The following is a 12,504-nucleotide window of genomic DNA, read 5'->3' on the forward strand; positions in this document are numbered from 1 at the left end:
TGCGTTTAATAAAAAACACACACTCAAAAAAAAAAAAAACACCAAAGCAAACCGCCCCCTCAGAAAGCTGCCCCCTTCAAAAACAAACCTCCTAACACTAAACCAATGTTACTTCAATTAAATGGCAGCACCAGAAATCCACACACTGCACGAAACCACTAACCATCTGATGTCACAAATCATGGCACTATTTCTTGCTGAAGCAATTTGTGACTTGTTTGAAGTGGGATTTGGCCGAGTACAAATATATCTAAGAATCTTTTTCTGCTGAACAACTTGTGTGAAATTGGGCCAAGAAACTGCGAGCAGTGCTAGACTTATATACAAGGCAACATGTGTTATTTCAGCAAGTCAAGTTTGTTTCATTTGCTACAAATTAAAATATGGTACATTTTCCACACATGGGGGGGGGCAACAGGGCCATGTTCCCAAATGGGGCCAATTTGTTTGGAGGGGGAACAGTGAGAGAAAGCCATTTTAGGGGATTATTATATGTCCCTTCCCAAAGCAGACGCATGTAAAGAACCCAAAAATTAAGCCTTTCCCCTCTGAAAGACAATGAAAGTTTACAATTTCTGTCTCTCACACCCCCAAAAACTGGGCCTCCCAAAAAGTCTGTTTTGGATCTCCCCTTTGTCTATTTCTGAATCAAGGGAGCCTCCTTGATTGGGAATATTCCACTCTTAACGCACAACCTGTTGGAAGTACAGATCAACTGAAGCATTAAAAAGGGATCAATATTCGCTGCAATATCAGAGCTCAATGTCTTTGTGTATCATGTTGCTTCCAAGGTTATGTCTTCACTTCTTTGTAAAAAGCTTGAAAAGACACTTAATACTTTCTCCATTGCATTTGAACAACAAACAAGGCCCTTGGTGCAATCGTTGCAATGACTTAGTTTTGCTGGGAATTTATATCAGTTTCATCACCGCATACTTAAAACATTACTCCCCAATCTATGCCAACAGCATTCAGAAGCAATGAAGAAAGCCTTCATACAAGCTTGCTCTAGAAAAATTTCTTTATTGTGGCTACTGATCATGATTAATTGAAGGCAAAATTCACACTTATTACACATTGTGTTAGCGTTTAACTTGTCATGGCTTTATGCTTTAATTGTTTGCAAAGATTTGAAACATACTTTGTAGATATACAATTCTCATCATTCCTTTTATGTTCAGCCTGTTTTAAACTTCAGCAAAGGAGTGAGTTCACTCAGTCTGCAAATAAAAACACTCGAATTTTGTTGCATCACAGTGAACAACCTTTACTCAAATCCTGGCTCTGGTATTGTACTGGTTTGCAATTGCACATGCTGAGGACTTCAGTATCACATCCAGCAAGTGTACTGGAATACAACGTGCATTCTGAGTACTTGGACTTCCCAATATGGAGAGCAATACATGTTGTGTTACAATATTATATCGTGTACATTTCTGGTACACTGCTACAGGTTCTTCATTACTACTGACGACTACTCACAAAAGATGGCATTGGATAGCCAAGGCACAAGGCTCTGTGTTAACTTCGGATTTTTTTGTTTTGTTTTTGTTTGTTTTAGAAACGTTATGAGCCAGGGCAAGAAATGTTCCAGTCAGAAAAACCAAGGAAGTGGTCACATTGCCATATACAGGAATAGAGCGGAGGGGCTAAATGACTTTTTCTTTCCCCCATTAACAATTGTCCCATTATTTGTAATTGCCGAAAGGAATACTCAACGCCCCTCAAAAAGTGCTAGTATGTTTACTAAAGTATTGACACTTCCAATTAAAAATCAGGGGGAGGTCAACTTTCCCCACCCCTAGCTAGAAATGCAACTGCCCTTTCAGTGCATGAAACAAAGCCACGTTTGTCAGACTTTGTGTCAAGACATCATAATCCTCCTCATTGAAAACATTCAGTTCCCACTGTATCAGTTAATTCTAAAGAATGTTTGGGGGGCAATTCCCAATTTACATCACTGCTGGACAGAGAGCTGACAGGTTCATATGCATCCTTCTTGTAACTTTCTTGTACAATATCAGTAAGTGCATATAAAGACACTTTTGAAGACTTTCACAAAATCAGAATGGATTGAACTTTTGGAGAGAAAAAAAAAGTTAGATTGTTATGCAATGAGACTGAAAGAAGACAGCGTTCCAGGTGTGCAACCCCAACTCAAATGGTTGGGGGGAAAAATCAAGCAATAGTAAAAAAAAAAATCAAATTTCAACGGGAAAAAAAATTATGTCAATATAATGTACACAGCGTACCTTAATTATTGTACCCTGTGCAGGTCTAGAGTGGTTGTGTGTTGAAAAAAAAAGCTTTGTGTAAATGTACACATGGAAGACACAATGCATTTGTGGGATTTTTAAATGAAAAAAATAACATTACTTTGAGCGTATTCCTTATAGATCAACTTTAAAAAGCAGAGATATTTGCTTATATCATACCCTTGTAATGACGGATGACAAACTATTTCCAAGTACAAGATTACAGGGTATTTTAATTGTCTGTGTCCAAAGCAGTTTGACTGCAACAATGTTACAGGTTATTCCCCCACACAGACCAGCAACAACCAACAACTGGGTTGACACCTTTGCCACCCTCAGACACGGATGCTTATTTTGCATCCATGTTGATGCCAGTGAAGAGGTGCAAGAATATTTGAATGTTCATATTAAGTGTCCACAGCAGTTTAACTGCGACAATCTCATGTGAGCTACTCCACCATATAGACCAGCACCGAACCCGCGTCTACATTGTTGCCGTTGTCGGACACCGACACTCGCTTGGTCTCAAGGCTGATACTGAAGGTGGCCTGGCTGCCAATCCCAGTCCGGCCCTCCATTGGCTGCTGGAACTTTGGCATCTTGCGCGGCCCCAGATCGGGATCATCGTAACGTAGTATCTTGACCCTGTTCACGTCTAGGAACGAAAACAACCAAGAGACTCCTAGTATACCAAAAAGGGCAATTCCATGAAACTGTAGAAACTGGTCACACCCTTACCAGTTTCATTATCATTTGCAATTCACCAACAAGAATAAAGTTTCAAACAGTGAAAGTAAATAAAAGGGAATTGTACAACCCAATATGTCAACAGTTTCTCTTAAATAGGCAACTGTGTCAGCAGCAAAAATATAATTCCTGGATGCATATCACCTTGTTAACGGAACAGACGTAAGGGAAAGGAACATCCAACTGAGGCAGGAAAACAGCAAGTAGATACTTTGAAAGTTCCTCAATTGATCAATGGGTCTGGTGTTTGGATAACATCAAAGGACAAATGGAAAACTGCAGAAGTTTTACTAAGATGCCAAAGTGGTCCAAAACATCCAAAACAACCAGTTTCACCCAATATAGGACATAAAAATCTCCACCACCCAAAAAAAAAACAAGAACTGAAGAAACCCTTCATAATCAGTAATACAAACAAAATAAAAAACACCACAAAAGTCAATATGCTTTGATAAAACTCTTTAAGACTCTTCAAACCTTTGTTTTTCATTGTTGTTCCAATCTTTTTATTAGACAGTTCTGGTTTACCTAACAAGATACAGTGCCTTGTTCCAACAACATCATTGCTCAGAACATTCACTGTAATGCTTTTCAAAGTTGCTTTTCAAGTCAACCTACTTCACAAAGCTATTCAGTACCTTTAATTCCTCGATCCTGCTCAGCAATGCGGTTGGCTACCTTGGCAACCGTGTCCCCTTGCATGATGGGAACGTCCAGGGTGAAGTGACCACTGTGGGGTTGGGGGTTCACCATCTTCACAACTACACTTGACTGCAGAGGAACAAACCAGATATACTTTCCATTGAATCAACAGAGCTTAAATCAATCAAGAAGTCAATTTGATTGGGGGGTTTAATGAGCAAATGGAATTTTCTGTGACCATTTCCCTTTCTTTCCTTCTTTCTACAAGCACTTAAGAAGTCACCCAATATAGATAGATACCTCAGCTCTGAAGATAGAGAATGGCTTTCCAGGACAGCATTCCTCCTGAATCTTATCAGTGGCCTCTGAGCTAAACTTGACCTCCAACCCCTCCAGCTGCAGTGAAGAAAATTCATTCATTTCCAGCTTATCTCCAAACCACAAGTTATGAAGACAATTTAATCTAGTACAACTGTTGAGGAACACAATACCAAATGCAGGTTGCACATTAGGTTTGAAATATTAATAACAGCATTAGAAATGAGATAAGTTGCAGTGTTTTGTGGAATTCTCTACACTTACATATTACAGATAGCGTCCATCTACATGTAGTTTCTGGGCAATGTAAATTTCCAGTTTATGCTTAGTTCATGGTCAAAGTGAATGTTGAGGCCAACGTGTGGAAAAATTTCTCCTCAGCATGCACACATCCATGGGAAAGTATACAAGCAGTGATGCTGGTGCAATGAAGGCCCAAATTTCTGTTTCGTTTTTTCCCCCAAAACAGTGCTGGCAGATCAAAGTTTGCGTTTTCTACAAATTTCTCCATGCCCTACCAGTTCAACAAGGAGAAAGCTGATCTCAATTGAAACATAAGAAGCCTGCTTGTGTTGACTGCCATTGCTTGCTTGTGACCACTGCCATAAATGCTGGCCAATTTAAATGTGAGCAGTGTTTTCTTGGACAACCGGTCCACCGAATTCTCTGCTTTGTCAATCTTCCAATTAAAAAAAGGATTTGGCTGTAGCCATCTCAAATCTCCATACTTTTCAATTACCCCTGTGCTGACAGAATCCTTCCAACTAAAGTGCAAGCTATCACACAGAGAATGTACAATCAAGTAAGACCATGTGACATGGCACTAAAAACTGCATAGATCTGCAATCATTCCTGTCATTCAATGCAACTTTCCTTCATACATCATGATGAACATCTGCAATCACTCTTCTGTCAAGAGTGATTATTTTCAAAATGTTTCCTACATGACGTGTACATGTCCTAGTTGACCGTCCACATGAAAAGAATGGTTGGTGCAAATAGTTGGAGCTGTGAATATTGAAGTCAAATACTGTACTTTCATCCTAAGTGCACACTCGTACATGTACAAAACTGTACAAAAAGTTTCTTCTCTTTCTCAAAACTAAACGAATTTCTTGAAATTTTTGATAAACAGTGAAGAAGGAATGATATTTTATTATTGACGGCCATCTTGGAGGTGGATGCTTTTGTGAGTAGACATCATCTCGCATTTTTTGTTTTGGATTCAGAGTACAGTCCATCATTTGCAGTTATCCAATCGTAAAAGTAACAAATATTGTTGAAAAGCCTACTTTGGTCATGAGACCCAAAATCCCTGTGAAATTTTTCTTTCTGGCAAGCTGCCATTTTGAAAAAAACAATGGGAGCCAGCCATTTCCAATGATGGGTCTGAAGATGCATTTTGGAAAAATTGCCATTAGGAGTGCACGCAAGCGTTGGCATGACATCGTTGGTTCATAATTTATTAGTGACATCGCATAGCCACATTCGGAAAAAAGTGAAAACGAGTTTCCGACACTGAATTTGGGCACAATTCAAATCACAACTAAACAGCTTTTGATCTGAAATTATTCTGACTTAGGCCTAGTTCGTCACCTCAAAGGAATAAATTATGTGACCTATAGTGGGTATGAACCCCATATCAATGTGTGTTTTGAGTGTTCTTTACAAACAATACAGCCAATTTACAGCATAGTACCCAGCACATCAATAGTCTGAGTACTATACCTACCGTCGGCTTTACCTTTGGTAAACAATACTTATGGAACACTTTGCTTTTGGTGGACACCATGTTTGTTGAGATTTAATACCCACTACAGGTCATGTGACTTAGCAAGCGAAACCGGTCTCTACAATGAAACACACGACAATATCATTTTCCACACACTCCGTTGCACTTCAGGTACATGTAATTGGTTTCATTTCATCCGTAAATAATTCCATTTCATCAAACCAGCACCTTGAACATCAGGCATATGTTTACTTTGAAAACACGTATTGCACATTCACTTCTGTATAAAAATGAACAAAAGAAAAACAAAACCCTTAACAGCTGTATCTACATGGCTTTTTTAAAAATATATATTTAACCCTAAATCCCTAGGGTGTATGTAAAATCGTATTGAAATTGGAGGATTTGTGACTGTTAGGGTTGAGAATGAAATGAAGAAACGATCTAAAAATTGAAAGTCCTGGGAATCTGCTATATCCAAAATCAGTATTTAACTGCCGAAGGGACTGCTAAAAGCAGCCAAGGTCGGGGGGAGGACAAAAAATTGATTAATATCTGGAGTTAACAGGTTGCCACGGAAACTGTGTAACAGCTAAGAACTCGCAGTTAAGGAGACTGCCAATGCCAATTTATGTGGCCAGGAATCGATGACTGGAGTCCGATGCCGACATTTTCACAAACATTGAAGGATTGTTCGGGGGAGGGGAAAGGGAAGATTTTTAACTTTAGTACTCGGTATGAGCAGACTGTTAATATCACCTCAGTGGCATCATTAATGAGACTGGACAAAACTCCCATGAGAAAGCAAATCTTTGAAAAAACAAAAAAGGATTGCTGTTCTACTAAGAAGCTGACTGATTAGGTGTTTTTTTGAAAATCATCTGATAACCTTTACTGGTCTTATTTATCAAATAAACAAAATTTTCTATGACCATTTCGATTTTTTGGAAAACAAAACTGAATCATAAATTAATTTCTTAAACTGTGCATGTTTGAAAGAAATGCCACAAATACATACACAGCAGAATTCCTCAATATGATTGCGTTTGAGCACATCAAATCTAATTAACATCAAACATGAAGTTCCATCCTGTAGGTTGGTTTTCACAAGGGTAACAATTATGTCCCATCCATTTGGATGTAATACCCAGGTTGAAACTTCCTCGCTGAATGTCACATTGTACCAGGGAAAAAAAAAATCAAATATTTTGGGTCGTGTTCTAATTTCTCCCCTCCTTCAAGATGGAAAAAAAAAAGACCGGCAACAAACGACTGGCCCTCACAGCATTATGCACAATCTACGCAGCAACTAAAGACGTCACTACCGGGCGTAATCTGTAATCTCCTGTAAAGCATGGAAATTATCCAGAAAACCAAAAAACCAACCCTCCATTTTAGACAGTGAAGCATCATCGCTATGGCAACCATCCTTACGCGAAGGACAGCTTTAACGACAGCATCAATCTATTCAAAGGTAGTAGCAGCTGTTTTGAGGTTGTTTTTTTCTTCCTGCGATTTCTTTTTGTTGGAAGCTGCTGCAGACCCTCCTCTTAGGCTAACAAGCACTGGACAATAGAGGCAGCATTTATTAAGGTCAGAGTAAGTCTTGCGGAAGGGCAGAGCTAATAGTTGGTTCCTGAGTTATCGGTTGCCATGGCAATCTCTCTGTCAGCAAGGCGCCCGAGACAAAGACAGAAGACATCTTACAAAGCAAACAATGCCATCATTATCAGCCGCGTGGAACACCGAGGCCACTTTCATTGGCTGAAGTGGAAGGAAACGGGCGTATTGATACACACTACAGTTCAATTGATTTCAACCTCCCCTCATCTCCCTTTTCTGTACACACCCGTGATGTAATAATGAGCAACCAACGTGTGCTTGGTCACGCGAAAAAATACACTGCATTTTGACACGTTTTACAAGCAACAGTTTGTATTCTTATACATGACACTCCTGCCATTTTATTCCATGCTATATCTGAATCCATCGCACACAAACACTGTCAACATGAATACAGAAAAGGACTAATAAACAAAGGCATTGACCCTACCCCCCCTAGCCTAGGCTCCTGCACTAGAAAGCATACTGAACCTCACAAAATCCAACAGGTTCATGTACTTGTCTATGTACTTGTACATGCAGGTCACTGTACATGTACCAAACCTGATAAACTCCAACAGAATGAGCTCGTTGGAGTTTGAGTGATATGGTATGGATGGATCTATGCAGTATAGGATGACTTGCACTGAACAGTATCAAACCTGACAAAATCAAGCATAGTCCAACAATTGGTACAGCAAGCCAGACTCCGCACTCAGTGACCCCTGTGTGTCCCAACTCACACAGAATCCAACACCATCTCCCTGGGCCTTTCATCCCAAGTCTCACAAAATTCAACAACAAGTTCCTCAAGTATGGTACCAAACCTGCCAAAACCCTACAAAACCTGCTGTTGGAGTATGGCAGGTTTTGGGCAGTTGGGGTTAACCCGACAAAAGCTAGCGGGGCAAAATCTGCCCCCTTTGACATTTTTTCCAGTATCGCCGTAGTGCATTTTGCTCATGAGTCGAGCCTTCAGGAGCATTTAGAGTAACTCTTTTGATATCAAATGAGCAAAACTTGAAGATAAAGTGTGAACAAACACATTCTTGCGCAGACGGGTCAGCCAAGAAAGCGTACTCTTTCCACTGTGATGCTCAGTGCATGCAGGCTGGCACGCATGTAGCCTTGAACTTTAAGTGATCCTAACAAAATCGTACGTCTGATCGAGTTCAACCTTCACATACACAATGATAAGGAGTGTCTTTAACGCATGCCAAGTTTTTAAAACATGAGCATGACACAACCGAGTTCTTTGGGGGCCACCGCCCCCGGCTGTGAGATGGGCCAAAATAACCTGGCTCTTTTGGGGTTAGAAGTGTTGTCAGGAGGGCTGTGGTAAGTACATACACCCATTAAACAACAAAAAAGCATCTTTCTCCACTTTCTGGGTGGGCCATAGAAAACCTCTGGTATCAAAACCCACTTGAAGAGAACCATTAGAAACTGACGGAACATTTTGTACATAGAGTGTTTCATAAAATCTCTAGAGATGCACATACATGTACATAACAACAGGGTCAGACAATCTGTGAAATCATTCGAGAGAAAAAAAAAGACATTTCACACTTTTCCGAAGGCAGTCAGTAACAGTCAGAATGATACAGAAAATAAATAACAACCCTTTAAATCAGCCAGTCTTGAAAAATTACAGCAAATGCAAATGGTGTATCCTACACGTGTCCTGAAGTGCATTTGTAACATGACCATAAATCTAGGTCATTTCTGGTACAACAGGCTCAGACCAAAAAATGTTCTTCTTAGGAGATCTTCTCCATGGTCTAAGCCTGCATTTCAAAGTGTACATTTGCCTTCAAGGGAAAACAAGGTGCCCACATTGGTGGGGTTTCGTGCTTATAATGCATCTGACTACTAAAATCAGGGGTCCAAAATGACCTACTGGCTGTCCGTAAGATGTCCAGACATCATTCCAGCTACGGCATTCAGGTTAATTATTAGGTTAAAACAGAAAACTGGGATAATGAAAAAAGTGAATTACGCAAACCGAACACTGACTTCTCCAAAAATTTATTCACAACCCCAAAAAACTAGTTTTCTCACGTCCTTGAATGAATATCTCAATCTGGGTCCAAAACAGAATTTGAAAATCTCAGATAATTCATCAGAAAGAAAGTAAATCATTGTAAACAAAAATTACTATTGGGAAAAAACATCGGAATACGAAAAAATAAAGCCCAAAGTGGATGTTTAAAAATATTTTTTCCAAAATTTAAAAAAAGGAAAAAATTATACTAAACCACACAGCACCAATGTAAAATTGCTATCAAAGCACAGAGACGATATAAAGCCAAAAACAGATGCGACGCTTGTAATGATGGGAAGTGCATGAATTGAAGCACAGAACAAGGTTCAGAGCTTACATGGGTCTTGTCTGTATGCTGTTGGTCTGCTGAGAGACTTCTATGTTATGAAACTACTGGACACAGGGAGCTGGGTCTAAAATAAATAATACGGCAGTTTCACATTAGTGCGCCACCAAGAATTTGCAACGCGTTGGCCAATCACAATGCGCGAAATTTGTCGCGTTATGATTGGCCAATGTTTTGCAAACTCTTGGTGGCCCACTATTGTGAATCGCCCGGGGGAAAAGAGGAGTGTCCCCCCGTGAAAAAGTATTGGCAGCAGACGAAGCACAAAAACAAAATCTCTTACTTTCTACTTCCCTGCCAACATTGAACAGTCAGAAATCGGAGTACCCATTTTCCAAGCCCACAGTGAATCAAGCAGCAGTACGAGAGAAGCTGTTTACATGTACATGTATTGTACATGCATGTATGCATGCGTATAACAACTGCCATTTGGACATGGCAAATAGCGCCCTCTTTTTTCTGAAACAGCACCCTTGTGTGCCAGAACTTTTTCAATTTTATAATTTTTTTTCTTTTTTCTTTAATGCAAATGAGAAAATCCTGACTTTTTACGGTCTGCAAACTGAAAAAATAGGGGACTCACCTCCAAGGTACTGGCCAAGTAGGCAATGTTGGTCTCCAGTACTTGCTTCTCATCAAACTCCATGGTTAAGTCCATGGCCCTTGCACCGGACTTCTCAACGTTCTCCTGTGATTCACACAAAAAAGGAGGCGGTTATAGACAAAACATTTGTCTTCCAACACTTTGCCCTAATAACTGACACACAAAGCCGTATTTCAGATGATGAAAACTATTACTGCAACGTCAAATGCTGTATTAACTGTGGCACACTTCCTAGACGAACAATGTGGAGTATGCATGTATGCATTATTCAGCATCCTTGCACAAAGAATTTCACTTGATATTAATATCAGGGGCTACATCAGCAAATTAGATTGGTTGAGATCTGTACTACTTTACCTGTGTGCCAGATTTCAACCTTGCTTCCATTCACATTGTTTATTTACATGAGCATCACCATAATACAATACAATGTTTCCAATGTAAGGTGATAGCTACCAACAGGAAATGACATTGATTTACAAGCCACTACTGTGGTGGTATCAAACGCACTTCGAAAAGGTTACTGTACACAAGGGCTGAACGCTTCATCCACTAGCAGGGGGATTTTCTGGTGTGATGCCACTACATACAGTAACAGTGACTCCTCGGATTATTCCGCAAGTTTGTACACATTCAGCTAAAAATTGGTGAAGCACAAGCTTCACCCGTCAAACGTGCCCACCAATGTGGACACCCAATGAATCCATTTCATCTTTGGAGTAGGCATCTGATGTTCCTACAGTTGGTTGGTCTACCCCTGTTGTATTGCCGTTAGTGTTTCGAAAACAGTCCACAAAGATGAAAACAACTCTGGCATCTTCACGTTTACCTTGATATGCTGCACAAACGGCATGACCTTCTTCATGTATTTCTTGAGCAGATCGATGTTCTTCAGCTCATTCAGTATCACTTTGTTTTCAGGGAAGCCACCGGAATTACCCTGGAAATGATGCAGAAAGTGAGAGTTTTGAAAACTTCCAGAATCTTCTAAAACTGAACAGTGTGAGGTAAAATGTGGCAAAAAGTTTGATATGGAATTTTCACAAAGAACTCTCTTGGAAAGACTGTGGGGCTTTGTATTTCCTAAATAGGCAACAATTTTCTCAGCTGTAGATGGTTCTCATTTTTATGCTGCAGGTGACATTTCAATTCTAGCATTATCTCAAAATGTAAGAGAAAGTTTCTGCTATGATTTTGCCGGAACATCATCAGGTGCTCTAACAATTCACTTTTTGTCTTTTGGTCTAGATTGGGTAAGGGGAGACCACCTCTTCGTGCAAGGCACAGACACATGTAAAAACACTTCTGAATTTAACTTACGTCGTAGAGTTTCTTAAGAGTTGTCAGGACAGCGCTCTGCCATGGAGGGTAGGTCTTGGCCACGAAGAGGGTGCCATAGGTAGGCTTCAGGGGTGGTGGACCGCCCTTCTGCTGGGGCAAGGAACAAAATATGCACAAAAATACAAGTCAACCTAGGAATATCACATTACCTCAACTACCAAACATGTGAAATTCAGTAAATTATCAGAGATAACCACGTGATTTGGTGCAAGTCTGATCAAGAAACTCTACATAGGCAAAGATTGGATCAACCGCATTAAACATTCACTGGTCAGTGGTGGTCACATGGGCCCACAAGCCAGTTTGGTGTTTCACAAAGGCAAGGTCAGTCTAGAACAAAACACCTATTATCATACCTCATACATATTCGTGATCAAGAGCTGAACTTAAACAAGTCCATTCATCATCCCATGCCAGTCGCTAGTTTTACACAGTAAGATACAATGTATGTGTACAAGTCAGATATGCTCGTGTACTGGACTGCTCCCTGGGAACAGTTCAGTGGACACACACACACAAGTGTGTATTTGCCTGCAACTGGGGACCCCCTATTGTTCCTCTTTTGTTTGTACTTTAACTTTTTTTAGAAGACCACCCATATGTTTTGTACACAGTTGTCAATCGGGGACCCTCTGTCAATCGGGGACCTTATTGTCCTCTATTGTTCAGGGTCCCCAATTGAATGCAGAAACAAACTCACTGACATCACCCTAGCTATGCTACACACACTTCACATGAACAGGTGATGGCATACGTGCTGCCTTTTCCTTGCTCCTGAAGTCTTTGGTTGGATAGTTGATTAAGCACCCCTTGGTATTGAAATGCCTCCGTAACATGTCTCCGTAAGGTACAATAGAAACACCCTAAGTGTCT

The 12,504-nt window shown here is 40.2% G+C and overlaps 1 protein-coding gene across 4 annotated transcripts in view; it reads right to left on the bottom strand.

Moving 5' to 3' along the window:
• Window positions 1–1,003: 1,003 nt before the first annotated feature.
• The window catches only part of lars1 (leucyl-tRNA synthetase 1), a 32,379-nt gene continuing 20,878 nt past the window's right edge, over window positions 1,004–12,504 (bottom strand). For 3 of the 4 annotated variants that reach the window (XM_022228773.2, XM_022228774.2, XM_087133043.1), the window contains exons 18-23: window positions 11,611–11,721; window positions 11,120–11,230; window positions 10,270–10,374; window positions 3,945–4,040; window positions 3,641–3,773; window positions 1,004–2,910 (exon numbers count right to left, since the gene is read on the bottom strand). In XM_022228773.2, coding sequence (XP_022084465.2) covers window positions 2,705–2,910; window positions 3,641–3,773; window positions 3,945–4,040; window positions 10,270–10,374; window positions 11,120–11,230; window positions 11,611–11,721 — 762 coding nt within the window. In that variant the 3' untranslated portion in view covers window positions 1,004–2,704. The remainder of the gene's footprint in view (window positions 2,911–3,640; window positions 3,774–3,944; window positions 4,041–10,269; window positions 10,375–11,119; window positions 11,231–11,610; window positions 11,722–12,504) is intronic. The other variant, XM_087133044.1, reaches the window with a different exon arrangement.

This window comes from Acanthaster planci, linkage group LG02 (genome assembly GCF_054643075.1).
Source record: "Acanthaster planci isolate LZ-2023a linkage group LG02, COTS_SCS, whole genome shotgun sequence".
Taxonomy (NCBI): Eukaryota; Metazoa; Echinodermata; class Asteroidea; order Valvatida; family Acanthasteridae; genus Acanthaster; species Acanthaster planci.